Consider the following 27818-nt stretch of genomic DNA (forward strand, 5'->3'; position numbering starts at 1 on the left):
AGCAAATAAAAAAGAAACTCCATATTTATTCATCATAAGTTTTATACAAGGTACATCATACAGTATATACAAAATCTCAACATGTTCTACAATATCAAAAAGATAATACAAATAATATCTGTAAGTTCATCTTTAAAACCCTGTGTTTTTGTCAAATGGACTGAGCATATAGGTTACCTATGAAAAATAATGCCCCTGTGTCTGTTGTATGTGCTAGGACTTTTCTCACTTTGCGTGTGTCTGTGTGAGTGTGAGTGTGAGTGTGAGTGTGTGTGTGTGCCAGTGTGACTGTGCTAAAATGTGCATGTGGGCTGCAATAGCCATACATTTATTTAAAACTTCAAGGGCACGCATCAGTCAACTATTTTCCATCAACATTTGGCATGATTCTCCAGCAGGAATTCTGTCAAAAGACATTTTCTAAAAAATAAAAAAAAACATAAAACATAAAACATAATTTTGACACATTTAGAGAACCATCCAGCTGGATAGAGAAACTTTAGTAAACACAATACTCCTCCTCTACTTCCCTTTAATATCCCCTTGCATTATCAAGGGGGATATTCAAATGGAGCATCCATTTTCTCAGTCCAGCGATAATACAAAAAAAGGCGAGTCCCAGTGTTGCCTACTGGCTATAACATGTGGGGGGGGGGGTTAGTGTTACTGGCGTCTCAGACAGTTGTGGTGCGTGCACTCGGCCTGTTCCTCCAACTCGGGACAAGGGGAGCCGGCGTTGGCGGGCCGCAGGAGGATGTACCGGGTGCGGTGGCGTACTCCGCCCCTGGAACATGGCCCCAGGCAGAGGCCCCAGGACGACCACAGAGACACCTCGCAGTCCAGCGGTGTCTCTAAAGGATGGAGGGGAGAGTTGTAAGTCAATAACAATACAGGAAAACCACCAGTGATGGAAGAAGACAAGAAGTATACTTAGACAGGAGATAGAAACCTAAATAGTCCAAACAGACGATCTACAAGCTCACAACGTGTCGTTCTAGATCGGCTAGTTGAACTATTTTTAAATGTTTAAAAATATATATGTAATACTGAACTGAAGATAGTAAAAATACATTTATAGTACTTTACACCAGTGGTGGTTCTCAACCAGTGGTCTTTGAGGGGGTTCCAGGTGGTCTCCAGTTAAATGATGGAGAGTTGGTAACCAAATGGACCCTTATAGATCTTTAACTCTTGAGCGTGGAAAATGGTTTCACTTTAAACTCTCAAGAGTTAAATTATTGTTAAACACTGCACAACATTTGCCTGTTGTCTCTTATCTCTCCTATGGTACCAACATTTTTAATTAATTAATGAACGAACATCTATACAGCATGGAAATGTGGACAAAATCGTATCCAACGACAACGAAATATGCTACGTCTTGGGTCTGAGAGGATAAATCACATCAAATGGTGGACCGTGGCTCAACTGCCAAATAAATAATGGGCCTTGACATGAAAAGGGTTGAAAACCACTGCTTTGCACCACTGATGAACACCAAAGACAGAAAAGAAAAGCCCCTGTGGAGCATTAGTTTGTACCCGAGAAGCGCTGCGGGCTGATGGAATTTGGCAGAATATGATTGGACATGGGGTTCTGGCGACCTGGCAATCGGTTCTGCTGACGGATTATCCTTATGCTGGCGATGGGTGGAAGCTCCTTTAGGCGTGGATAGAAGAAGGAGTTGGCGGGATGGTTGGGCATCTGAGATGTGATCTGAACAAGACAACAGACAGACCAGAGGGGATCTTCAGTTTATCTGGACTTCTTTTATTTAGACCCGAGGCCTGAGGTGTGTGTGTGTGTGTGTGTGTGTGTGTGTGTGTGTGTGTGTGTGTGTGTGTGTGTGTGTGTGTGTGTGTGTGTGTGTGTGTGTGTGTGTGTATAATAATAATAATCTTTATTGTCCCGAAGGATATTCATCTTCACAGGTCTGTTCAACACCCACAACAAAACAACAAATAGTACAGAAAATACATTACACCAAGACAATACAAAAACATGAGGTCCACACATGTGTACAGAACCATATCCTATCTGCATGGCAGTTTGTTTAATGCCGCGATGGCTGAGGGGACAAAGCTCCTACTGAAACGAACCTTTTTTTTGCCATGGTAAGGTTCTGTATCTTTGTCCTGATGGCATGAGGTTGAAATAAGCGATACAGAGGATGATCAGTGTCATTTGATATCGAAAGTGCTAGCCGTGTGACGGCCCTATTGTTCATGTCGAAGGTGTTGTACCCAGAAAAGCCTGGGTACAGAGGCCACTTGTGGGCACCTACGGCTGCCTATAATGCATGTCTGTGTCGACCCTGAGTGTCCATGCTCTAGGAGGCGCCTGGTTAAGGGAAATGTATGAACTTGACCAAATTACATTTTGTATTTTGTTTTGAACGTCAAAACCACATTCTTCCATGCTGGCCCGTACATCTCTACAATAGATCCATCGTCACACTCAAACAAAAAGTGTTTCAGGGTTGCCACAGTTTGGGTACAGGGCATGGGTGTTGTAAGTTTCTGATGAATATGTGGCGTTTGGGTAGCCCAGGCGGATTCGTGACGTCATCTCAAGACCAGTCTTAACTGGGAGCTTTTTACGAGCGCTGACAGACGCTCCATCATCAGGACCGCTAATGTAATCTAGACAAAGTTCAAATATACAATAGCCCGTTTTTTAAATAAACAGCATACTAGAGTGGACAAGGATAGGTGATTATGTAAGGGAGGCCCATTTTTAGGCTACTTCAAACACCTCTGGTTGGCCAGAGCCAAGCCATTAATGTGGGGACAACTCAGCTGACTGACCTGTCTGCTACAGTGGTGTATAATAAGATCGGGGCCAGTCACCAGCTTTCATTTATTTATTGACTGAATAAAGACTAGGGCTGTCCCCGACTAAGGATTTGTATAGTCGACTGATAGATGAATAAATTTGCTGTTAGTCGACTGAGCATGTTTTGTGAACATCGACTGAGAGGCTTGTCATTAGCCAGATTGAGCACAGCAGGTGAGATTGAGATTCTGGAGTCTATCAGGCCAGCGCACTGTGCGATTCAAGTCACAGGCAGTGGCACATTGCCACACAGGCAGACACACTCCACATGCACATTGGAGATTTGAACAGTCAGAATGTTCAAATGTGTTTGTCCCCCACAGACCTAGTGGAATAATACAATATTTTTGTAAATATTGTATTTTTATATACAATATTTTGGGGCAAAAAAAACAAAAAAAACCAAAACATTATTATTATTATATTTTTATGAACATCGACTAAGAGGTGGTCAGTCGACTGAGACCCGTTCCGATCGATTAGTCGACTATTCGACTAATCGAGGTCAGCCCTAATAAAGACATGCATAACCAGATGAATGAATGAGCGAATAAACTGATACAGTGTTTTTGTTGTTTGTTTGTTTTATCAATGGTGTCAAAAATGCAAATGTCTGGTGGTCATTAGCGAAATACTACTGTAAGTGTCAATTCAACACAGAGAGTGTGTCATGGTTAAATTAAATGAACACTCAAAGATTTTACTGTATAGCAAAGCATGCAGTAGTACAGTGGTTTTAAACCAGTGGTCCGGGGACCACCAGTGGTCCTTGAGGGGGTTCCAGGTGGTCCTCAGCTAAATGATGGAGAGTTGGTAACCCTTATAGATCTTTAACTCTTGAGAGTGTACAATGAAACCAAATGGACCCGTGAAACATTGTTAAACATCTGCATTACTTAATTTACAAACAGAAGCAGTCTACGCAATTAGAGAATGTAAAATAATTATTTAGATTTTGCCTGTTAACTCTCACAATTAGTTTTTGGGGTCAGCAAGACTAAATCTCATCAAATTGGTGGGCCATGATATTATTAAGGATGAAAACCACCGTCAGGGGTTGCTCTGATCAGGTTTTATATATTATACATGTCAAAACCCACGTCAAAGATGAAAAACTATATTATACAATATATCTGGTTGACATTTATACCACTTAAATGGTGTAAAAGATCGGTTTCTCCAGATAGCACAATTGCTCGTCACAGATAGGGCAAATTGCCGATCAGCGATCACCGGACGATAATCGTAGCGTCTCTAACTGCAGCGGTACACGATCAATAGTAGGCGCGGCTCACCCGTGTCATGTTCTCGGGAGGGTTGGTGGGGAAGTTGGGAGAGGAGAAGGTGAAGCCACTGTCCGTCCCCGCGTCAACGGGGTGGAGGTCCACCGTCACCTCCTGCTTCCACTGGCCACCTTCACAGAGGTCCACGCTGTCCACGCCCACAAACCAGTCAGGGCTGGGGATCACCTTCACCAGCAGGGACAGCTGCATGGAGAGGAGAGGAGAGGAGAGGAGAGGAGAGGAGAGGAGAGGAGAGGAGAGGAGAGGAGAGGAGAGGAGAGGAGAGGAGAGGAGAGGAGAGGAGAGGAGAGGAGAGGAGACGGTTGAAGAGGTCTATCATCTGCACTGTGCATCGTACGGGTACAGTATATGAATACAAAAATATTGGTTGCAGCAATGACATGAATTAACGATAGGGCCAGTGCATAGGGAGGAGTTTCACTCAGAACGGGTTATTCTGGTTGCCATTTTTCTGCCTACCTAGTAGGCTAGTATAGGCTATAGTAGTAGGCTGCAGTACGAGGCTATATTTTCCAGGCTCACTGTGGAGACATATACCATTGTATGTAGATGGTAACACTATGGTTTGGGTGTCAAGATGACAAAATAACATAACCTTGATCCACGACAGTAATGGTTCTGCCCTGTCCGTTTTTATACTTGTCCATTCCACCGCGGGCCGTCAGAATTATGCTTCCGTTGTAGCCTTGCAGTGCGTTGACTGTCATATCAAATAATATCAAATAATTAAATACACGCTGTATGGTTTCTTTGATTTCTTGATCTGGAGAATGGACCCTTACATGACTGTAACTCTGAGAGTGAAATGGAAACGTTTGAGAACCACTGGTATAGTAACTGTTTACAGTACAGCAGACATCAAGTCCACATTCCAGCTCTCTGACAGTGTGATAAAATAAAAAAAAAGGTTCTAGAAACGGTTCCAAATAGAATGGAACTGATTCCGGTTCTTCAATCTCAGAACCGGGTCTGGAAAAGAAGTGGATTCCGGGCCCTGACCCTATGTACAACAGATGTGTGGTTGCACACACACACACACACACACACGCGCGCGCGCGAGAGAGTGCTAGAGGCACTCAGGGTAACTCTCTGCATTCTATAGAATTGTGCACTCCGTCTTGCAGAGAGATGCACTCAAGTGTGAGACCCCCCCCCCCATCCCCCCCAGGGAGGAGCTGACACTCCACAGGTCATCACACAAGGAAAGTCAAACAAACTATCCCAAGATGGCGAGAGATATGGGAGATCATCACCCATCCACCATGTGTGGACGTGTGTGCATCCGCGTCAATAAGAACCAACAATCAAACTTTACGAGGTGATTTTTGTTTAGTTTGATAATTGCAAATTTTTGATTGTCAATGTAGATTATATTTTGAACATATTTAGTCATTTGGTATTTACATTTGTATTGTCATCAGCAAAGTAGTGTTTTAACAGTCTTCATCAACATGTGGTAATAAACAAACAAATATGAGAAACACACACACACGCGCGCACACACACACACACACACACACGCACACACGCACACACGCACACACGCACACACGCGCGCGCGCGTTCCTGTGCAGGGTTAAACTGGATGATGGATGTTTCCTGAGCGCTATAGTGACCTCATGCAGGAAGAAGCAGCGCAGAGGTCAGGGGTCAGCGCAAGCAAGGTGACATGAGTCCAACAGAACAGGCATTTGACCACTTTCAGCCTGCCGCCCTAGTTTTGGCCATTTCATTATAAGCAATGCTTTATAGCCCCCAAAGAAGAAGAATTACATTTAGAATTGTAGACCATGCGGTTCCCAAACTTTTTCATGTCAAGGACCCCCAAATTGACACTAATTAGCCCACGGACCCTCATTTGAAAATATATGCAATGGACCCCCATAAGAGAAGCTCTAGCAGTGATTCTCAACCCGTTTATTGTCAAGGACCCCCACTTTGACATACATATTAGTCTACAGACCCTATTTAATGGCATTTCTATCTCTGTCTGAGTCTGAGACGCTCCTGTAGGCCTTCTGACGCATTTTCAATCACTGGGGAGACTTAAAAAGGCTGTTTTGACAATAAGTAGAGCATGCTAACCCACTCAGTTTCATGTTGTCAAAAACATCGTTCTAAAGTTGCAAAACTCAATTCATAACTTAATTTCACTCTCTCCCTTTCCCTCGTTCTCACGGTCTGTTTTTCTCCGTATCTCTCTCTCTCGCTCACACACAGGCAACTTGAAATAGAAATTTAGAACGCTGACCTATACACATTTATTTCAAAAGAAATATCATCGTGTGACACACGAGGTTGTTAGCCCTCACAGCGTTGCTTTTTAGCAACAATTTTATTTAATTTAATTACTAATTTATTTTTTATTTTTTTCTGTTCTTTTTTCACCTAAACGTCATCAGTGATGTTCATTGCAATGCCATTTCAATGCCATTGGTCATGATATTTGCATATAAATACCCCCCACAGAGGCTGAAATTCACACAAATAAAAAATGTCTGGACTCTGTGCAATTTTGAACATTTTTTAACCTAAGGGCCGATTCATACTCCTATTTTACCGCTGTTTCGGCGCTGTAGTGCCGAAATGATTTCGGCTCGTCAGAATTTCAGTAGCACCGAAGAGCCGACTTTAGGACGGTACCCGCCCCCCCGAACCTCAAATGACGTCAAATTGTAAGCTCTACATAGCCGAACCGACTTTTATTCGGCTCTAAAATAGGAGTATGAAGACTTTTGACCTTTACCCTAATAAAAGTAGGTAAAATAATTGTAATATATGTTTTTTTGTGATCATTAGAATGCCTAGAACATGTTTTATTCATTATTGTGAAAGATATCCCCAAAATGTAAATTATTAATTTATTATATTATTATATCATTATTATATAATTATTATAAATCTTTCATCAAACTTTATTTAAAAAAAAAACTAACATATTTTTTAGTCTTAGTCCTAGTAGTACAAAGTAGTAGTAAGGTTGAAATCTATTTTTTGCAAGTAGAAATTAATGCGGGTGTTAGAGGGTTAGACTGACACCCACGGTGAAAGTGGACTGGTCCCAGTAAAAGGAGACAATGAAAAACCAGTGTGCAGGTGGGTGTGTTGTATAACCATCCATTGCAGAATCCTCCAGAATCCTTCACTGTTCCTTCTCCCCTCTGCTATAACTCCCCTGTCTCCCATATTGTTCAGTCTTTTCTCAGGCGTTTCATGGGGTCAGGCGTATCTCCGTGCTGGTCTTGATCAGTCCATGGCTTCCTTTGGACAGACCGTGGAAGTGTCTCTGGCACACACGGATACCCACTTGGAGAGTCCATAATCAATCACGCTCTCCTCCGAGGTCCAAAGAATCTCCCTGGAGTGTGAAACCCATCGAGGAGCTGCCCAAACCGGGCAGCACGAGACGGATCTCATATGCAAAACAACGGTGTCCTGTTCTCCTAATGTGATGGAACTCTGTGGCTTTTTGAATGTCAGCTGGGCCCTTCATACATCGTTGTTTGTTGTCCGTTTCAAATGACATGCTTAGTGTAAATTCGAGATGGGAATCATATGCGTTTGGGAGTTTTGAGACATGCGAATGCGAATTTGCGAATGTATGTTGTGGTTTCCGGCAAAGAGAGAGTAAGTGAGTGAGTGAGAGCCGTGCGTGCCGTGCGACGCGTGCGAGTGTGTGTGAGTGAGTGCCTGTGCATCTGTCTGTGTGTCAGCGTGTCAGTATGTCTGTGTGCGTGTGTATCTGTGTCTGTGTGCGTGAGAATGAGTGAGACGGCTATAAGAAAGACAGGGATTAATCTGTCAACAGATAACCATCATTCCATTTGTCATTGCCACGTTCCACACCAGCTCGTTCGCTCGCTCGCTCGCTCGCACAACATGGCCATTCCATATATACCTATATCTGCGTGAGAATCTAAAAACAGATGTGACAGCCGTCATGTGTACACATGTGGATGACGAGCACGGTATGAGCTGGCTGGAGGGAGGCACCCTCCATGAGGGTTGTTTATCCCATTCTGACCTGAGATCAGATTCATACGAGGTTTCCGCCGGACACACACTGGTCTGATGAACCCATTCTGACCTGAGATCAGATTCTAGAAATGTCAGTCGCTCTTCGATTTTTCAAAAATAGCAGACCTACAAGCTCGTATCGCGCCACTCGGTGGCGCGATATGAGCTTGTAGATCTGCTATTTTTAAATAGCTAAAGCATAAAATGATGCTGACACCAAAATGGGTGCCCGTTCAGAATGGGTTATGCTTTGAGGGGCCCTCAGGTAGCGCACGCAATGGAACTACCAATAAACACTAGTGAGATGTAGGTCACCATGCAGCGCTATTCGGAGCCACAGTTAGGCACAGTTCTACTTCCAAAAGCCCACTATATAACTCCCTTCCTCCCCCTTTACCCCAACTCCTCCTCCTCCTCCTCCTCCTCCTCTCCCCCTTCATTCATCAACTATGTGCCAAGATGAAGAAAAACAAACTTCCCAAGAGGCAAGCTTCAGTTCCAGTTTTTGCGGTGCCTGTAACAGCCTTCCCTCTTCCATGGCGTCATCCTAAAGCCCCACCAAGCCCCCTCGCCCCCTTCTCAAAGCTTTATCCCTAAAATTAGCCCGCAAGCCTCAGGCATACAGCGCCGACAAGCCATCTGCACCCACTCCAGACTGGGTCAGTCTCCAAGCTTAACCCCAGCATCAGACCAAAACGTTTATTCATATTATATACTTCAGCCAACAGTTCCTTAATATGCTCCTTGGCTCAGTGTTGGGTTTGTATAGCCCAGTTCCCACATACAGCCTCCATCCAAGCGTCTGGTCCCAGAGCAGAGGTCCCTTGCTCGTTGCTCCTGTCCGCGGGCCCCTTATATTCGCCACCACCAGGGAGTTGAGCGGGACTGGACGTCAGTGGACGGGGTGCAGACAGAGTGCAGGCCATGCAGACGGATGTAGGCGTTCTGTGGCTGCGGGGCTTCAAGGCTGGGTCCAAACATAGTCTGATTGGACAGTGGAAAGTACTGGTGATGTGTTTGGGTCGGTCGGGATGGATGGAGGCGCTCTGTAGCGTAGACGACCGGGTCACAAGTTGACTGGGTATATAGTCCATGCAGCAGACTGTGATGTGTGTGTGTGTGTGTGTGTGTGTGTGTGTGTGTGTGTGTGCGTGTGTGCGTGCACGCGTGCACGCGTGAATAGCCTTTGTGTTTTTATGTGCATGTGTGAGTCATGCCTACCAGCGAGCTGCGGGGCTGCATTAGCAGCTCCGTGGAGCTGTGCCCGATGCCGTTAGGGATGCCCGCCGTGCGGTACATGGCACCGACCGACCGTCTCTTCCTGCCCTCCTTGGCCTCCTTCACCAGCTCCACCGTCACCCCCAGTTCGGCGAAGTTCTGCACCCCCAGGCTGGCCGGCGCGCCCTCCTTCCACAGGCGGAACTGTCCATTATGGGTCACCACTAAAAAAAGATATTAGAAGGAAGACACAAGAAAGAGGAGAAAAGAAGAAAAATGAAAAAATGTTTCACTACTACAGGCAGCACACATCAGTCTCAATCAAGGACCGCAGGATAATAACCGCATGCAGCCAAACGCTGAGGTTATTTCCACCACAGGTATGTCTTTATATGGAGGCTCCCCTACTTCCTGCACTTAAATAAATGATTCAGAAGGAGTTGTCCCGTCTGCGTACGGCTCATCTTTAGAGTTCATTTCAACGTTTGTGGTTTATGTGCTTCTCCAATCTACGCTGATAAAAAAATGAATCCACGAAAGACGCAAGACCTGACGCACGAAGAGCCGGTCAGGATGGAAGCATGCGTGCAGTCAGATCCCCGACGAGAACGTTGTTTATTCAACTTTCAGCACGATCACAGGTTTTAAAAGATAGAGGTGCCACTATCATTTAAAAGTCTGCACATATTATGGGATTGATTTTCTGTATCTCTCAGTCTCCAGGTCGTCTCCATTTCTAGTTTGACGTCCATGTTCTGCTATTCAGTTACGGTTATTATCGATGAAGTCTGTGAAGAACCGGAAGGCTGATGGTAGCTCAGTTCTTAGAACTGGCCTGAGACCAGTGCTTTAGAGGGCAGCGTAGGGTTAGAACTGTGATCCTCTGGCCTGAGACCAGTGCTTTAGAGGGCAGCGTAGGGTTAGCCAGCGACTCACTGACGGAGCCTTGATGGTTCTGCCTTACCTCACCATTCACAAAGAGCTACGCAAAAACACACACACACACACACACACGCACGCACGCAAGTGCACACACGCAAGCATGCCGTCGTTCTTGAACACGCCTGACACATGCACGCGCGCGCACACACATGCACACGCACACACACACACACACACACACACACACTGCACAGAGCCACTCTCCCCAGCATGCTCCCAGCACACTTCACAGACTATCCCGTTTCTCTTTCAACTGCTGTTACTCTTGAACTCAGTAATTACATTTCCATCAGGAAATCACGTCGGTTCACAGGTTCCCCTCCAGCGTCAGGCCCTTGAACTTCGATAACACGTCATGCTCAACCCCCACCACCACCAGCACATTAAAACCCACTTTTCCACATTTCTAAATTGCCTGTGTTTTGGGGCCATGACAGACTCAACCACCGCCCCCCTGGTCTCCACAACAAAGCTAACACCAAACAAGCATCACATGCCCCTCGGCAGGTCCTGGTTTTCTCGGGCTGTGACAGAGCCCATTTGGGGCTGACAGCCCCGCCGAGGCCTCGATCTGGTCCTCGTGTTTTTTCCCCCTCTCTCCGTGACAAAACCCATTCCCTGTCCTCCCTAGTCTGTCCCACAAAGTGCTCGGGCCGTGACACTCTGTAAGCCTTTTGCGGCGTGCCAGAATCCACAGGAACTGATCTCCATATAGGCTCATAGATTTATGCTTCGCTGTTACACCGGGAGCATAAACGTTTAACTTTTAGTAAGTAGGCCAGGTCGTCAGCCGATGGCAGGACAACAGGTCGTCACCCGATGGCAGGACAACAGGTCGTGACCTGATGGCAGGACAACAGGCCGTGACCCGATGGCAGGACAACAGGTCGTGACCCGATGGCAGGACAACAGGCCGTGACCCGATGGCAGGACAACAGGCCGTGACCTGATGGCAGGACAACAGGCCGTGACCCGATGGCAGGACAACAGGCCGTGACCTGATGGCAGGACAACAGGCCGTGACCCGATGGCAGGACAACAGGCCGTGACCTGATGGCAGGACAACAGGCCGTGACCTGATGGCAGGACAACAGGCCGTGACCGGGGAGAGCTGGAAACCTGACAAAACAGCAGTGGCCACAGACAGTGATGCACCAGACACTTACAGAATGAAACGCACGCACGCACGCACGCACGCACGCACGCACGCATGCACGCACGCGAACAAATTCCAGCAACAGTCGCCAGTATTTGTGTTGTAAACACTGAGGCGTTTGGACATGTGGCCCTCGTTAGGGTTATCCTATATATCCTATATAAACATCTGTCATTCACCTCAGGAGAGAGGTGAGGAGAGGGGCAGTGAATCGTTGACCTCACCACACCCCGGACGATCATCACCTCATCAGGCCTGCTCTCCCGTGCAGCCCCTTCAGAACCCTCTGCTCTCCCGTGCAGCCCCCTCAGAACCTCATCCCCCTCAGAACCCTGCTCTCCCGTGCAGCCCCTTCAGAACCCTGCTCTCCCGTGCAGCCCCCTCAGAACCCTGCTCTCCCGTGCAGCCCCTTCAGAACCCTGCTCTCCCGTGCAGCCCCTTCAGAACCCTCTGCTCTCCCGTGCAGCCCCTTCAGAACCCTGCTCTCCCGTGCAGCCCCCTCAGAACCTCATCCCCCTCAGAACCCTGCTCTCCCGTGCAGCCCCCTCAGAACCTCATCCCCCTCAGAACCCTCAGAACCCTGCTCTCCCGTGCAGCCCCCTCAGAACCCTGCTCTCCCGTGCAGCCCCTTCAGAACCCTGCTCTCCCGTGCAGCCCCCTCAGAACCCTGCTCTCCCGTGCAGCTCCCCTCAGAACCCTGCTCTCCCGTGCAGCCCCTTCAGAACCTCATCCCCCTCAGAACCCTGCTCTCCCGTGCAGCCCCCTCAGAACCTCATCCCCCTCAGAACCCTCAGAACCCTGCTCTCCCGTGCAGCTCCCCTCAGAACCCTCTGCTCTCCCGTGCAGCCCCCTCAGAACCCTGCTCTCCCGTGCAGCCCCCTCAGAACCCTGCTCTCCCGTGCAGCCCCCTCAGAACCCTGCTCTCCCGTGCAGCCCCCTCAGAACCCTCTGCTCTCCCGTGCAGCCCCCTCAGAACCCTGCTCTCCCGTGCAGCCCCCTCAGAACCCTGCTCTCCCGTGCAGCTCCCCTCAGAACCCTGCTCTCCCGTGCAGCCCCCTCAGAACCCTCTGCTCTCCCGTGCAGCCCCCTCAGAACCCTCTACTCACTGCAGCCCCCTCAGAACCCTGCTCTCCCGTGCAGCCCCCTCAGAACCCTGCTCTCCCGTGCAGCTCCCCTCAGAACCCTGCTCTCCCGTGCAGCCCCCTCAGAACCCTCTGCTCTCCCGTGCAGCCCCCTCAGAACCTCATCCCCCTCAGAACCCTCAGAACCCTGCTCTCCCGTGCAGCTCCCCTCAGAACCCTGCTCTCCCGTGCAGCCCCCTCAGAACCCTCTACTCACTGCAGCCTCCCCACCACCAATACTGTGGCGAGCCATCCATGGTAAAGTGTGGGAAAGTGTGGAAGAAAGACATAACTTGAGAAGTTATTAGAGATACGATTGGAGAGGAATGGGGGGGAGAGAGAGAGAGAGAGAGAGAGAGCCGGTGGGGTCTCCGCCCTGCTTCATCTGGTAGCATTTAGCCTTCCTCACTCCTCACTGCTTTCCTCATTAAAGTCCCTTCCCTTGCCCCTGTGTGTGTGTGTGTGTGTGTGTGTGTGTGTGTGTGTGTGTGTGTGTGTGTGTGTGTGTGTGTGTGTGTGTGTGTGTGTGTGTGTGTGTGTGTGTGTGTGTGTTTGCGTGTGTGTGTGTGTGCGCGTGCGTGCGTGCGTGCGGCTGCTGTGTGAAAGGAAGGTCCACAGCAGATCAGTCTCAGACACATGATGAGGTGGGAAAGTCCTGACCTGAGTTAAGTTAAGGCTGAATGTTGCTGCAGTCCAAGCCAAACCCTGACCTGAGTTAAGTTAAGGCTGAATGTTGCTGCAGTCCAAGCCAAACCCTGACCTGAGTTAAGTTAAGGCTGAATGTTGCTGCAGTCCAAGCCAAACCCTGACCTGAGTTAAGTTAAGGCTGAATGTTGCTGCAGTCCAAGCCAAACCCTGACCTGAGTTAAGTTAAGGCTGAATGTTGCTGCAGTCCAAGCCAAACCCTGACCTGAGTTAAGTTAAGGCTGAATGCTGCTGCAGTCCAAGCCAAACCCTGACCTGAGTTAAGTTAAGGCTGAATGTCGCTGCAGTCCAAGCCAAACCCTGACCTGAGTTAAGTTAAGGCTGAATGCTGCTGCAGTCCAAGCCAAACCCTGACCTGAGTTAAGTTAAGGCTGAATGTTGCTGCAGTCCAAGCCAAACCCTGAGCTGAGTTAAGTTAAGGCTGAATGTTGCTGCAGTCCAAGCCAAACCCTGCAGAACCTTTTATTCCACCTCGGAGGATGTGGGGAATAAAACCTATCCCGTCCCCTTCATACAGCCCTGTTGACCCAGTTGAAGCCATTCTAAGTGCTTTCACATGGAAAACGTGAACACCTCCACTGATCACCGCATACATCTTTATCCCATTCTGACCTGAGATCAGATTCATACGAGGTTTCCGCCGGACACACACTGGTCTGATGAACCCATTCTGACCTGAGATCAGATTCTAAAAATGTCAGTCGCTCTTCTATTTTTCAAAAATAGCAGACCTACAAGCTCGTATCGCGCCACTCGGTGGCGCGATATGAGCTTGTAGATCTGCTATTTTTAAATAGCTAAAGCATAACATGATGCTGACACCAAAATGGGTGCCCGTTCAGAATGGGTTAAATATATATATATATATATATATATATATATATATATATATATATATATCTTTGACTGAATTCAATATGGCTCCGGTCCTTTGGGTGCTCTCTGAACGCCAAGAACATTCAGCCAAAGTCAAGTAAAGAGAAGGGGATGATGATGATGCAGCAAAAGAGCCTCTGATTGCATTTGAACCGAGGCCAGCGGTCCTTCTTTATGATGTGGTATTTGCTCTTACCAAAGGGGTGAGCCACCCGGAGCGACCCCACAAAAACATTGTAGATGAAGATGAATTGGATTTAACCCATTTTTGGCGTGAACCCCTTTTGGTGTTAGCATCATGTTATGCTTTATACATCCCAGTAGAAGGCCTATACACCCCAGTAGAAGGCCTATACACCCCAGTAGAAGGCCTATACACCCCAGTAGAAGGCCTATACACCCCAGTAGAAGGCCTATACACCCCAGTAGAAGGCCTATACACCCCAGTAGAAGGCCTATACACCCCAGTAGAAGGCCTATACACCCCAGTAGAAGGCCTATACACCCCAGTAGAAGGCCTATACACCCCAGTAGAAGGCCTATACACCCCAGTAGAAGGCCTATACACCCCCGTAGAAGGCCTATACACCCCAGTAGAAAGCCTATACACCCCAGTAGAAGGCCTATACACCCCAGTAGAAGGCCTATACACCCCAGTAGAAGGCCTATACACCCCAGTAGAAGGCCTATACACCCCAGTAGAAGGCCTATACACCCCAGTAGAAGGCCTATACACCCCAGTAGAAGGCCTATACACCCCAGTAGAAGGCCTATACACCCCAGTAGAAGGCCTATACACCCCAGTAGAAGGCCTATACACCCCAGTAGAAGGCCTATACACCCCAGTAGAAGGCCTATACACCCCAGTAAGCGTTTCAGGCGTATAAGCATAAGTAACTAACCCTATACACCCCAGTAGGGGTTTCAGGCGTATAAGCATAAGTACGTTTGCTCCGTACACTCTCTTACCGATGAGCTTGGACCACTGGGCGGGAGGTCGGAACAGAGGATACTGCTTGGGGAAGGTCTGCGGGCTCCAGTGACCCGTGAAGACCAGGATGTAGGAGGCGGGACCCCGGGCCGTGCACTCTGTCCCGTCCATGGGTCGGATCGGGCCGGCGGAGGACAGGGAGAACTTCAGGAGCACGATGAGCACATGCTGCAACCAGCCACCGGACAGGCACTCTGATGACGTCATCTGCAAGAGACAGCAGAGGGGGTTGTATACGTAATCCACACCACACGTCCACACCAGTCCTTAATTATGATTGAGCCGTGCTCAAAGATGCTGTAAAATGATTCATAAACACACATCTGTGACCACATTACATCAGGATTACTGTGCCAAACATATTGCTTCAGAAGTGTCAGATTTTGTTGTGGGGGAAAATAAAGAGCTTACATTGAGCTTATAGGACTAGAATAGATGGTACAATCCCTTGTACTATTTAGTGCTATAAGCTCAACTTAACTTAATGTTAGGAGAGGAATATGCCATTAAGTTGCTCAATATTGATCTCCTAGATTAAAATGTTGTTTTTTGGGGGGTTTTTTTATAAAGCTTTATTGAGGCAATCATGGAGAACTCTCTTGAAACATTATTGTAGTGAAACTATACTGAAATTGTTGAAAAACTGGTTTAATATATTAATGTTAAGTTGCTGTATTTGTTAGCCAGTTTATAAACGGCACACTGTATGCCATGCAAGGCCGTGGTTCACGGGTGATTTTAGAACAACGGACAGTTTTTTTGTGTGCCTAACAACCCCCTGTAGCTGTTCTAAGACAACTGTAAACCACGTTGCTTTACTACGTTCATCCTGGCTATTCCTACTCAAGGTAATGACATTTACGGCTGATGCGATAACAACAAGATCATCAAACAGACCTTGATTTGATTAACCCATTTAGGACTGAAGCCAGATTCTACAAAATGTGAGTGGTCCTCAAAGTATTTCATGTCAAGGACCCCAAAAATTATATGTAATTGGTCGCCGACCCCCGTCTGAACATATGTTGTTCCAGGGACCTCCCACACGCAAAGATATGAGTTGAAAACGTTTGCTGTGAACGAATGTATATTGAAAGATTTGCACCTGGTGCAGCGCGCTATGAGCTTATAGATCTGCTATTTTTCAACAGCTGAAGTTTAAAATAATGGTTAAATGCTAAAGCGACACAGAAGCGTTTACGTCCTAACTGGGTTAAAACAATTTAGCAACAGACAAATCAATGCTGCTCACGATGGCGGAAAAAAACAATAAAAAGCACAAAACAGAGATAAGAAGAGATAAACTAAACTACTACGTTTTGGAGTCCCAGGCAGGGAAAAAAAAAATCAGTCTTTGGTTGGAAACTCCATGTCATCACTGCCCTGATATCACAGCAGCTCCATGCTATCTATGCTCCGAGACAATGGTTTATTGAACCCGTTGACCTTTCAAGCCTCCTCCCGTTTAAAAAACCCTCCTATTCCCCACAGGATGGGCGATGCGCGTTGGTCCGGAGCCAACCCCGCGGCTGAAGTGCATAACCGTTAGCATTCGTCGCTGTCGCGGTAATGTCTGGTACTAAGCCACCCTAAAATAAAACTACACCAAGTCACGGACAGATATAAATCTGGTCTGGGGTGCTTCTACTACTGACCTCACTGACTGACCATCCACTGACCACCAGCTGCTGAGTCAGACTCACTCAGTGTGTGTGTGTGTGTGTGTGTGTGTGTGTGTGTGTGTCCATGTGTGGGTTGCTTGCGTGCGTGCGTGCGTTGTTTTACTAGATGCTTGTGAGGAGCAGATGTCCCCACAAGTATAGTCTAACTTGAGAAATAGACATGCGAGTACATTTTTCCGGGTCCTCTGTAAGAGAAACAGTTGTTTTGTGGTTAAAAAAACGTTTGTTTTTACAGTTAGGCTTAAGATTAGGAAAATATTCAGTTTGGGGTTAGGGTTAGGTCTTTAGGCCTGTCATTCTCTCCTCCATGCAACCTCCAACTCCTCCACTCTGTCTAGTCTGCAACCTCAATGATCCCTTCTCCAGTCGAATGCTCATCTCAATGCTTCACTTCTCCACCCATACACTCATCTGACTGCTTCACTTCTCCACCCATATACTCATCTGACTGCTTCACTTCTCCACCCATACACTCATCTGACTGCTTCACTTATCCACCCATACACTCATCTGACTGATTCACTTCTCCACCCATACACTCATCTGACTGCTTCACCTCTCCACCCATACACTCATCTCAATGCTTCACTTCTCCACCCATACACTCATCTGACTGCTTCACTTCTCCACCCATATACTCATCTGACTGCTTCACTTCTCCACCCATACACTCATCTGACTGCTTCACTTCTCCACCCATACACTCATCTGACTGCTTCACTTCTCCACCCATACACTCATCTGACTGCTTCACTTCTCCACCCATACACTCATCTGACTGCTTCACTTCTCCACCCATACACTCATCTGACTGCTTCACTTCTCCACCCATACACTCATCTCAATGCTTCACTTCTCCACCCATACACTCATCTGACTGCTTCACTTCTCCACCCATACACTCATCTCAATGCTTCACTTCTCCACCCATATGTTCATCTGACTGCTTCACTTCTCCACCCATATGTTCATCTGACTGCTTCACTTCTCCACCCATACACTCATCTGACTGCTTCACTTCTCCACCCATATGTTCATCTGACTGCTTCACTTCTCCACCCATATACTCATCTGACTGCTTCACTTCTCCACCCATATGTTCATCTGACTGCTTCACTTCTCCACCCATATGTTCATCTGACTGCTTCACTTCTCCACCCATACACTCATCTGACTGCTTCACTTCTCCACCCATACACTCATCTGACTGCTTCACTTCTCCACCCATACACTCATCTGACTGCTTCACTTCTCCACCCATATGTTCATCTGACTGCTTCACTTCTCCACCCATACACTCATCTGACTGCTTCACTTCTCCACCCATATGTTCATCTGACTGCTTCACTTCTCCACCCATACACTCATCTGACTGCTTCACTTCTCCACCCATATGTTCATCTGACTGCTTCACTTCTCCACCCATATGTTCATCTGACTGCTTCACTTCTCCACCCATACACTCATCTGAATGCTTCACTTCTCCACCCATACACTCATCTGACTGATGAAATTCCCAAAAAGGGCACTTTTGGCCAAAAATATATATTGTAAAATTATTTCCGGAGCACTAACCCCATATTGGAGATATGTGACATGCGACATGGATTTCTTAACAAGTTATTTCAACGCAAAATGCTGCGTTCAAGGTCAGGAGAGTTCGGAAGGGAAAAAAAGCAATTAACGCTGCCTTCGGGTATGTATATACGCCATGGAAAGGGAGGGCATGTGCATTTCTTTCACCATTATAAATGCTGCATTCATGGAGTCTGGAGCGGAGAGGGCAGTTACTTGTATTACAGACGGGTAAAAGGGCAGGGGCTGAAGCCCCCTTTGATGTCTGTCTATGTATGCATGTGCCTGCATGGTGTCTGTGATTTACGGTGCTGTTTTATGGGCATTGCAGAATTAAAATAACAGAACATGGCAACCTATTTCCAGTGCAGTGTGTGACTCTCTCCCTCTGAACACACTGAACCATGTGTGTCAGAAAAGACACAGTGAAAACCACTCCCTTTTACTGTAATGTGTTTCAGGAACGCATTGTCTGCAAATAGCAAGTTAAAAATCAATTAATCATTGCCATCTTTAAAGGCACTAAATGATACCATGTCTCGCTAGATTTGTTGTTTTTCCAATGTATTTGCCACTATTGTCCTGCACTTTATTGCTATGAGAAAATAATTGTGTTGTAATAAAAGTGTTGTTGCAACGGTTTGTTTTATACTGTTGAGACCGAAGACAAATTTACACACGTGGACAATAAATGAAACTAACTAACTAACTAAATAACTATTGGGGAACGAGTGGGGAAGCAAAAAATATATAAACGTTACAGACAAGAAGGAAATAATTCACCAGAGATATAGACTCAATGCTTCTTAGACGATGACAGCTGAAACCATGTGCTCAGTGCGCCACAATATGTCAGTAAGCAAATACGTGAGTTCAGGAATGAGTATAACAAGAAGGAACTGAAAGATCTTCAGCAGGAAAATGAAGTGGACTTACACAAACTTAAAGAATTCAAAGAAAATGTATCAGCAGGAAATGTATGAAACACTTTCTGATAAACTCTATCTAATCCAGGCCAACAAGACCAGACTGAATGAATAGAGGAGAGGAGAAACGCAAATTAATGATGCAGAGACAATTAATATTAATATTAATATTTAAGTGGTTGAGAATCTCTTTTGACTAAAGTCTGGTATATATTGGGCTAAATCATATTTGATCAATGCTGAAGACTTTGTTTGGACATGCAGTAAATCGGATAAAGTCGGGATGCCGTTGGAAATGTTTTTATTTCACCTCTAATGAGGGGCTCTATCTGTCAATGTGGACTCATATCAGGAGGCGAGGAATGACCTTTAAAGGACAACTTTAGTTTTTTTCAACTAAGGTTCATGTTTTAGGTTGTTATTAGATAAAGTAAAAGATGAGTGTTAATCTTTTTTCATTTGCTGCTTTCTTTCGTTTTAGGGATTTTAGCTGTTTTTGACAGGGGGGCGGGGGCATTCGAGCATGGGGCTAAATATGTATTTTTTTACACAATTTTATGGTGATTTCTTTTTTTATGGTTTACTATAGTCCTAATAAACCCCAGGAAATTACATCTGGCCACAGAAGATCACAGGATCTACTGAATGTGAAGGTAGCCTACTGGGGGAAGGGCTCAATATGTCAGTTTGACAATTCAGTAGATCCTGTGATCTTTTGTGGCCAGATGTAATTTCCTGGCGTTTATTAGGACTATAGTAAACCATAAAAAAATGAATCGCAATAACATTTTGTAAAAAAATACATATTTAGCCCCATGTTCGAATGCCCCCGCCCCCCTGTCAAAAGCTGCTAAAATCCCCAAAACTAAAGAAAGCAGCAAATGAAATAAAATGAACACTCATCTTTTAGTTTCTCTAATAACAACCTAAAACATGAACCTTAGTTGAAAAAACCTAAAGTTGTCCTTTAAAGACTTGACCCAGCCCAACGTCAAGAACTAAGGGCACGGAGCCGCGACTAATCAGATTGCTTAGCATTGCCTCACGTCTCCGGTAAAATATGCACCAGAAGACTCTATCCAGCCGAGCCGACAGGTAGCAGAGCCTGCTGAGGGTGCTGTTCTGCAGCTGTGTGTGAAAGGACATAACTCAGGGAAATAGATCATCTGGGCGAAAGGGTCTGTCTGCAGATAGAGATGTATCCTATTGGGGCGTTCTTCTCTGGGGTATGATCGACCATTGTAACACTATATGCTATTTTGCACTAGTATCCAATCATTGTTTTTTTTAATTATTATCAACAAGCTGGAAATAAAGCTGAGCATTGTATAACTACACGCTGATCCGTTTAGCTTTATAGGTAGACTGATATCATCACAGACAGAGTAGGGGGAAAATGGTGGCATTTTATCATGAACATTAAGGACCAATAATATGAAGATAGGTTCAAAAGTGGTCACTTACCCTTAAAGTTCTCTGGAAGTTTAAGAATGCAAGCTGCTTGCCTAAAAGGAAAGAAAGAAAAGAAAAGCCCAGGTATTAAGAAATCGATCTACCTCAACATGGACATGAGAAATTAAAACATGTTGGGTTCATTCATGTATTTTATAGCTTAATAATATACAAACTATAAAAAGTGTCAATCCTTGGCTATCCCAATTGCCTCTCAGTCCAATTTGAATTCCATAAAGAAGTCAGGGACAAAGAGGAGAGGTATTCAATCATTCAAGGAAAGTTAAACAACAAAGTTATAATGACACTGATCAATGTTTATGACACACACACACACACACACACACACACACACACACACACACACACACACACACACACACACACACACACACACACACACACACACACACACACACACGTGAGTTGCGACTCGCGAGCCCCCGATTTGTTCTAGAATTTCTGTTTATAAAAGTTCCAATTCCAAATAATGGATGTTGTGCGTTATATTTTTCTCTGGATATGGGACTGTAATGTGGTCATGAATACATTATTTTGATACCGCAAGCCTCAAGACAAAGATGCATCTGATCAAGCTACAGGAAATGCAACAGTGCAGGAAATGAAATGGGATAGGATAGGAGATGTTTGGAGAAAACCTCGCCCTCTACAAAGGGACTGTATAAACTATTTAGTATCTCCCTTTGTCTAGTCCACAAATTATTACTTTTTTAATTAGTACTGGTGAAAGTCACATCAGGGTCACAAGCACAATGTAATCGGCTTGACAACACACCCAGATAGTAGAACAACTAATACCGCATGGGGTCTCAATGGGGGAATTTAGAATAATACGGCCAAATATGGAACAGATAAGGGATAGACATAAAAGGTGTAAAGAAGAGAATGATGTGGAATGTGGACCCTGCAATACTGTGGGATGTTATGAAGGCAGCAATGTGTGGAAGGAAAGCTGATCGCCCTGACAACATCACAAAAAAACACCCCAGCTAAGCCATATAAAAGCACAAAGTAAAACCAGAGACAAAACATAAAAACACAGAAGATCCGTTGGTATTACAACAAATTAAGGAAACGATGGGGGAGGAAACATGAGAACCTCGGAGGAGATGCAGTGTACGAAAAAAAAAAAAACTAACAGAAAGATTCATGAATCTGATTAATTATGAATCAGGTCCAAAAATCAGTGGCCAGCCACCTGTGTAAAGAGCAAGGCTCAAATACAATTCATAAACATGACCAACCAATTATGGATTATGGATGTACACGAGCCAATTTACATAGAAAGACTATTTGAAGAGTATACTCTTAGGAAATTCAGTTTCAAACCACAATCAGCTGAAGAAACAAAATAACTTTTTAACCAATCTGTATGGTATGTTAATACAATAATAACTTGCACATTTGCTGTGGTTGGAGGTCGTCTGACTCTTCCATTCAGAAGGCCTGCACTAGTGTCAAGAACCAACTGGTGCACTGTCAATCAAGTTATTTGATTGACAGTCCTAATGGACACTGTTTTGGCTGATGATGACATGTGCATTCAGTCTCTTGAGCAGGCCTCCAACTGTGTTGGTCTTTATCTCAACGAGACAAACTGAATACGTGAATATATGCAAATCCAACAATAACCATGTTATCAAAACACTTAACACTCCTTTGAAACAGGTTGATGACTACAAGTATTTGGGTTCATATAGATCTTCAAATATATATATTCAAATAGTCCCAAAAGGACTTCCAAACTAGGAAGGGTATGGCCTGGTCAACCTGCAATGACATGCATGAGATCTGGTCATCCCAGCGTAGTAAGAGGTTCAAAGTAAAAAATATATAGGACGACCATCAAGTCTATTCTACTCTATGGCTCCGAGACATGGACAATTTCAAAGAAATTAGAGAAACGGCTGGATGTCACCTACACTGCCTTCTAATGAGTGCAAAATCTCTCTTGGAAGAGCCACCCATCGACTTCTCTAATATACTGCAACCTTCCCCGTGTTTCTTCACTAGTCTGATCCAGTAGAACACAGTAGGCCGGCCACTGCTACAGAGCTGACAATGAGGTTATACATCTTCCCTTCTTCTCTGGAGTCCTGCCTCAAAGCAGACCAGAAGGAATAAAACTGTCGTTCCCTGATGTCATCGCTAGTAATGACAGTAAGCAGGAACCGGGGATGGCAATGAAGGACCGGGAAGTCTGGCGGGATCTCGACCGTGGTCGAAAAAGGATGATGATGATTTGAGTGACAATGTACAGGCGTTTAAAATATATTTGCATTAATATTGAAATATTTCCGTGCAACCATTCAAAGTAATTGTTTGCAAATAGTGTAACATAGCTTATCAATATGATCACAACGCTGGTATGCACAGCGATCTTGTAGATCTGCTAATTTAGCTGCACGGTATACCGGCGTGCAACGAAGTATAAACCAGGCTTTACTGAGCTGTGAGATCAAAGCCAGGCAACTGTGCACCTCCAATATACACAAGGTATTTTTATGGTGGCCTGTTAAACTTGGCAGTGGTTAATAATATAAGTTTAGGGGAGACAGGGAATGGATTACATGCACAATGACATATCAGGCTGTGCCCAGAAAAATGGCAGAGTGGCCTTTTGGAGCTATATTGGAAGTGTAATATCATCTGACCTCCTCTGGAAATAGATTCCTAAACGGACAATGTTGAGATATGACCGATATGCGCACTGGGTGGTGAACCGTAGTACGAGTGTGTTTGTGTGTGTGCATGCGTGTGTGCTCTCACACCTTGTGTGTGGATGCATGTCTGTGTGTATAGATACGTGCCTCCTTGCCTGCATAGATGTGTACGAGTGTTGACGGCCATTTTTAACTGTCTGCATTCTGCAGCTACTTAAAGACTACTATGGTAACCATTGCCAATGGTAACTGATAGAAACATCATTATATAGCCACGAAGCATCATTGTTCCTTATAAATAAATACACACAAGCACACTGAAAATACACACGTGCGCGCACACACACGCACACGCAAGCCGTCTTCTGTCAATGTCATCACATATCATTTCATGGCTCTAGCTTGAAGGAAAACGGACAGAAAAAGACTTGCTCGCCACATAAACTATTACGGAAGACTCGTCAGACAGAGACTTAAGAAAATAGAATTTGCTGTTATTTTTAGATGCTCATTTAAGTGCTCAGTGCTCAGAGTGACCAGCAGAAGGTTGGGTCCTCCTGGGACCTTCGTCAGTGGGGCGGGAACCCCTTTTGGTGTTTTAAGCATTGTGTTATACTTTAGCTATTGAAAAATAGCAGATCTACAAGCTCATAGTGCCGCGCTACGAGCTTGTAGATCTGCTTTTTTTAATCTTGAAAATGTGGCGCAAATTTGGAATATATATTCTTTCAGAGCGAACGTTTTTTAACTCAAATCTTTGCTTCTGGGGGGGGGGGGGGGGGGGGGGGGGGGGTCCCTTGAACAACAAATTTTCAGAGGCCAAATACATATCATTTTTGGGGTCCTTGACATGAAATAGTACCACTGACAACTGACATAGAACCATAGGTTTTCCCAGAAAACTGTCACGATCTAGAAGACATTTTGTAGAATCGAGCTCAAGTCTAAATGGGTTAACCACATACATATCTACGCCGATATCTACAACAGACCATTGCACAAGCCTCACTTCACTTCGTCACACATTGCATGCTTATAGATCGGCTGTGTCTTGGTTAACCTGTGTGACGCTATGCGACCGCTACACACCGAGCCTGTGGCTGACGGTGGGTTGTAGCATGTTGGGTGTCAGACGTCACTAACCACCACAACCCATCGATAACAGTGGTTTAGGTGGAGTGGGGCGGGGAGTAGTAGGGCTCTCTCAAGACCACTCACAGCTTTTAGGGGGCTAATAGTTGCAAAGAGATAAGATATTTATGGTCGTTGATATAAAGGCACTCTGGGGAAATCAACAGTGTTTCCCTATGCATCCTATAGGCCTCCATGGGGGGTCCCAAACTTTGAGGGTTATAATATGCATTAATGATTAACACCAAGACAATGTTCCACTGTGTGGTTGAGTTAATGAAAAACAATAGTGCATTAACTTTCTCTCCGTCTCTGTTTCTCTCTCTCAGAACACACACACACACACACACACACACACACACACACACACACACACACAGAGTATATTAATTCTCATCAAGCCAGCGTACCCATAACCCATTCTGACCGGGCACCCATTTTGGTGTCAGCATCATGTTATGCTTTAGCTATTTAAAAATAGCAGATCTACAAGCTCATATCGCGCCACCGAGTGGCGCGATACGAGCTTGTAGGTCTGCTATTTTTTGAAAAAATAGATTTTTTTTTTTTTTTTTAGAATCTGATCTCAGGTCAGAATGGGTTCATCAGACCAGTGTGTGTCCGGCGGAAACCTCGTGTGAATCTGATCTCAGGTCAGAATGGGATAAAGAGCTGACAAGACAAACACAGCAGTTTTCCCCCGGCTGTCTCGGGAGGCACGAGACACAATAAAACGAGGGGGCGTGGCTTGGTGCCAGACTGCTGCAGCCATATGGATGAATTCCACTCTATAATTACAACAGACTCATGCAGGGATAACACACACACACATCTAAACTCATACATGCTGGCCTAGCACACTTTGCACAGGCATACAGTAATCACGCACGCACGCACTCACACACACGTCCATGCGCGCACGCGCGCGCACACACACGTGGCTCAGGGTTAGAGTGGCTGGATGGCAACCACAAGGTTCCCAGTTCGAACCCGCGGGCTCCCCCAGAGTTAGTGTCAAAGTGTCCTTGAGCAAAGACACTGAACCCCTAATTGCTCCTGATGTGCTGGTTGGTGCCTTGCATGGTTTCTGCCGCCGTCGGTGTACGAATGTAATTCACAATCTATATGTAAAGCGCCTTGGATAAAGGCGCTATATAAATGCACCATTTATTCACCACACACACAGTAGGTATTCCCCCCCCCCCTTTTTTCAATTGTATAAAGGTTATAGGGACTCAAGGGAGGTGAATTTAAATGCTGCTTTCCTGAAATAAATTCTGAAAGTGGATAAGGGACATAAAGTAATACAATTTGATATTACAGTCTGAAGGGAATTAAGTTAACCACACGTGGCGTAAAATATAGGGCTGCGATTGCTTAAATAAATACCATTCATTCGCATCACGCACACACACACACACACACACACACACACACACACACACACACACACACACACACAGTCTCTCCCAACAAACACATCTCCTTTCCTTTCTCTTTGATATGTAAACACAAACCCAGTCACACCGTCAAACCGTCAGACAGACAGACAGACAGACAGACATGTCCAGCATACCAACGGAGGTCACAGAGCTCTGGGTGTTTGACATGCTGCGGGCGGATGGAAAACCACTCTGACGACAGTGTGGGCAGAGAGGAGCGGAACGTGAGCCGGGGAGAAGTGTGTGCGGGGATCAGCGGCATGCACCCAGGGCTTTGGGCCGGGCCCATATGCTGTAGTGTGTGCGGGGATGACTTTGGGACGGGCCCATATGCTGAAGCATTCACCGCTACACTGTTATTGTTGTACATCAACCTCGGCCAAACAGGAAGGACAGTGACTCGGTCCTCATGTTAAGCCCCAGTTTATATACTTCAGTCGTACGACTGTGTTACTTGCAGCCTGAAAATAGCTGACACACAAGCTCACGTCACATCAAATTGCGATGATTTGAGGGCTTGTAGATCTTCAGAAATCAGGCAGTATTATAATAATAATAAACGTAATGATAAATTATGCATTATTAATGATAAATGCACGACACCAAGAGTTGCACAGGTGAAGCTAGGAGCCGTGAAATTGTAGACAAAATAAAATCTATGAGGAAAACCATTCCAGATAAATGATGAAAACTTAATGATGAACAGTACAGGCAGATTGTCAGAGCGCTGCCAACAGTTTCCACAAAAGCCATTAGCCTACTGATTTAATTCATCCATTATTGTCTGTATATTCTTGGCCTGTTCTCTGTATTTTTATGTTTTCTACAGTTCCACTTTATTACTTACAAGGCTACTGACTTAATCATTAGTAAGCCTTAAGCCTTTATAACTAATGTTTTATATTGTATTACCTGCATATATTATATTTTTGAAGATAAAATAAAGAGTGAATTAAAAATGCTGGACATTTTTTGTAGCATATTTCACTGTTCTGAATGAATGAATGACTTTATTTAAGTGTCATGCCACCTCGTGGCCCGTCCCTCATGGGATTATATGACAACATTTCATACAGTTACAATTATTCAGATATACACGTCTTTCTCATTCCACGAGTATGTGACAAATCAAATCTTTGTTTGACTAAAAGTATACGCCAAATCTATTCAAGGGCAACGTGAAGGCACTGCACTAATTACTACAGTTATTAAAGTACTGCAGGGAAAGCCAAATATCATCATGCAGCTATTGTGCACTCTTACTCACATTTTACAGAGTATGGATGAATGAATGAATGAATGAGGCTCTGTGTGACTTACAGAGCCGCTGTAAGACACAATGAAGGAATGAATGAATGAATGAGGCTCTGTGGGTCTTACCTGCGCTGGATCTGTCAGTCAATCAATCAAGTCAGTCAGTCAGTCAGTTCCACGCCACAGCAACTTCAGTCACTCTGTTCTGGTGCAGGCTTGTGGAAGTCTGTGTGTCGCTCCCTCTCCAAATCTGTATCAAACTCCACTGCACGCGCTCTCTCTCTCTCCTCTATCTCTCTGTCCCTCTCCAAATCTGTGTCAAACTCCACTGTGCTCTCAAGCTCTCTCCTCTGTCTGTCCCTTTCCAAATCTGTGTCAAACTCCACTGTGCTCTCAAGCTCTCTCCTCTGTCTGTCCCTTTCCAAATCTGTGTCAAACTCCACTGCTCTCTCTCTCTCTCTCTATCTCTCTGTCTCTCTCCAAATCTGTCAACCTCTTCTCTCTCTC

The 27818-nt window shown here is 45.4% G+C and overlaps 1 protein-coding gene across 2 annotated transcripts; it reads right to left on the reverse strand.

Annotated features, from left to right (window-relative positions):
• spon2a (spondin 2a, extracellular matrix protein) lies at positions 1–27818 on the reverse strand. Of its 2 annotated transcripts, XM_083786627.1 has the most exons (7): positions 27438–27818; positions 20813–20853; positions 15144–15372; positions 9378–9598; positions 4131–4322; positions 1542–1716; positions 1–851 (listed from the first exon to the last, which is right to left on the reverse strand). In XM_083786627.1, exons 3-7 carry the CDS (start codon positions 15370–15372, stop codon positions 664–666), a joined length of 1005 nt encoding a protein of 334 aa, XP_083642753.1. In that variant the 5' UTR covers positions 20813–20853; positions 27438–27818; the 3' UTR covers positions 1–663. The 2 variants fall into 2 exon arrangements, with proteins under 2 accessions (XP_083642753.1, XP_083642754.1); XM_083786628.1 differs by lacking the exon at positions 20813–20853.

This window comes from Protomyctophum parallelum, assembly GCF_964188405.1.
Source record: "Protomyctophum parallelum genome assembly, chromosome: 16".
Classification (NCBI taxonomy): domain Eukaryota; kingdom Metazoa; phylum Chordata; class Actinopteri; order Myctophiformes; family Myctophidae; genus Protomyctophum; species Protomyctophum parallelum.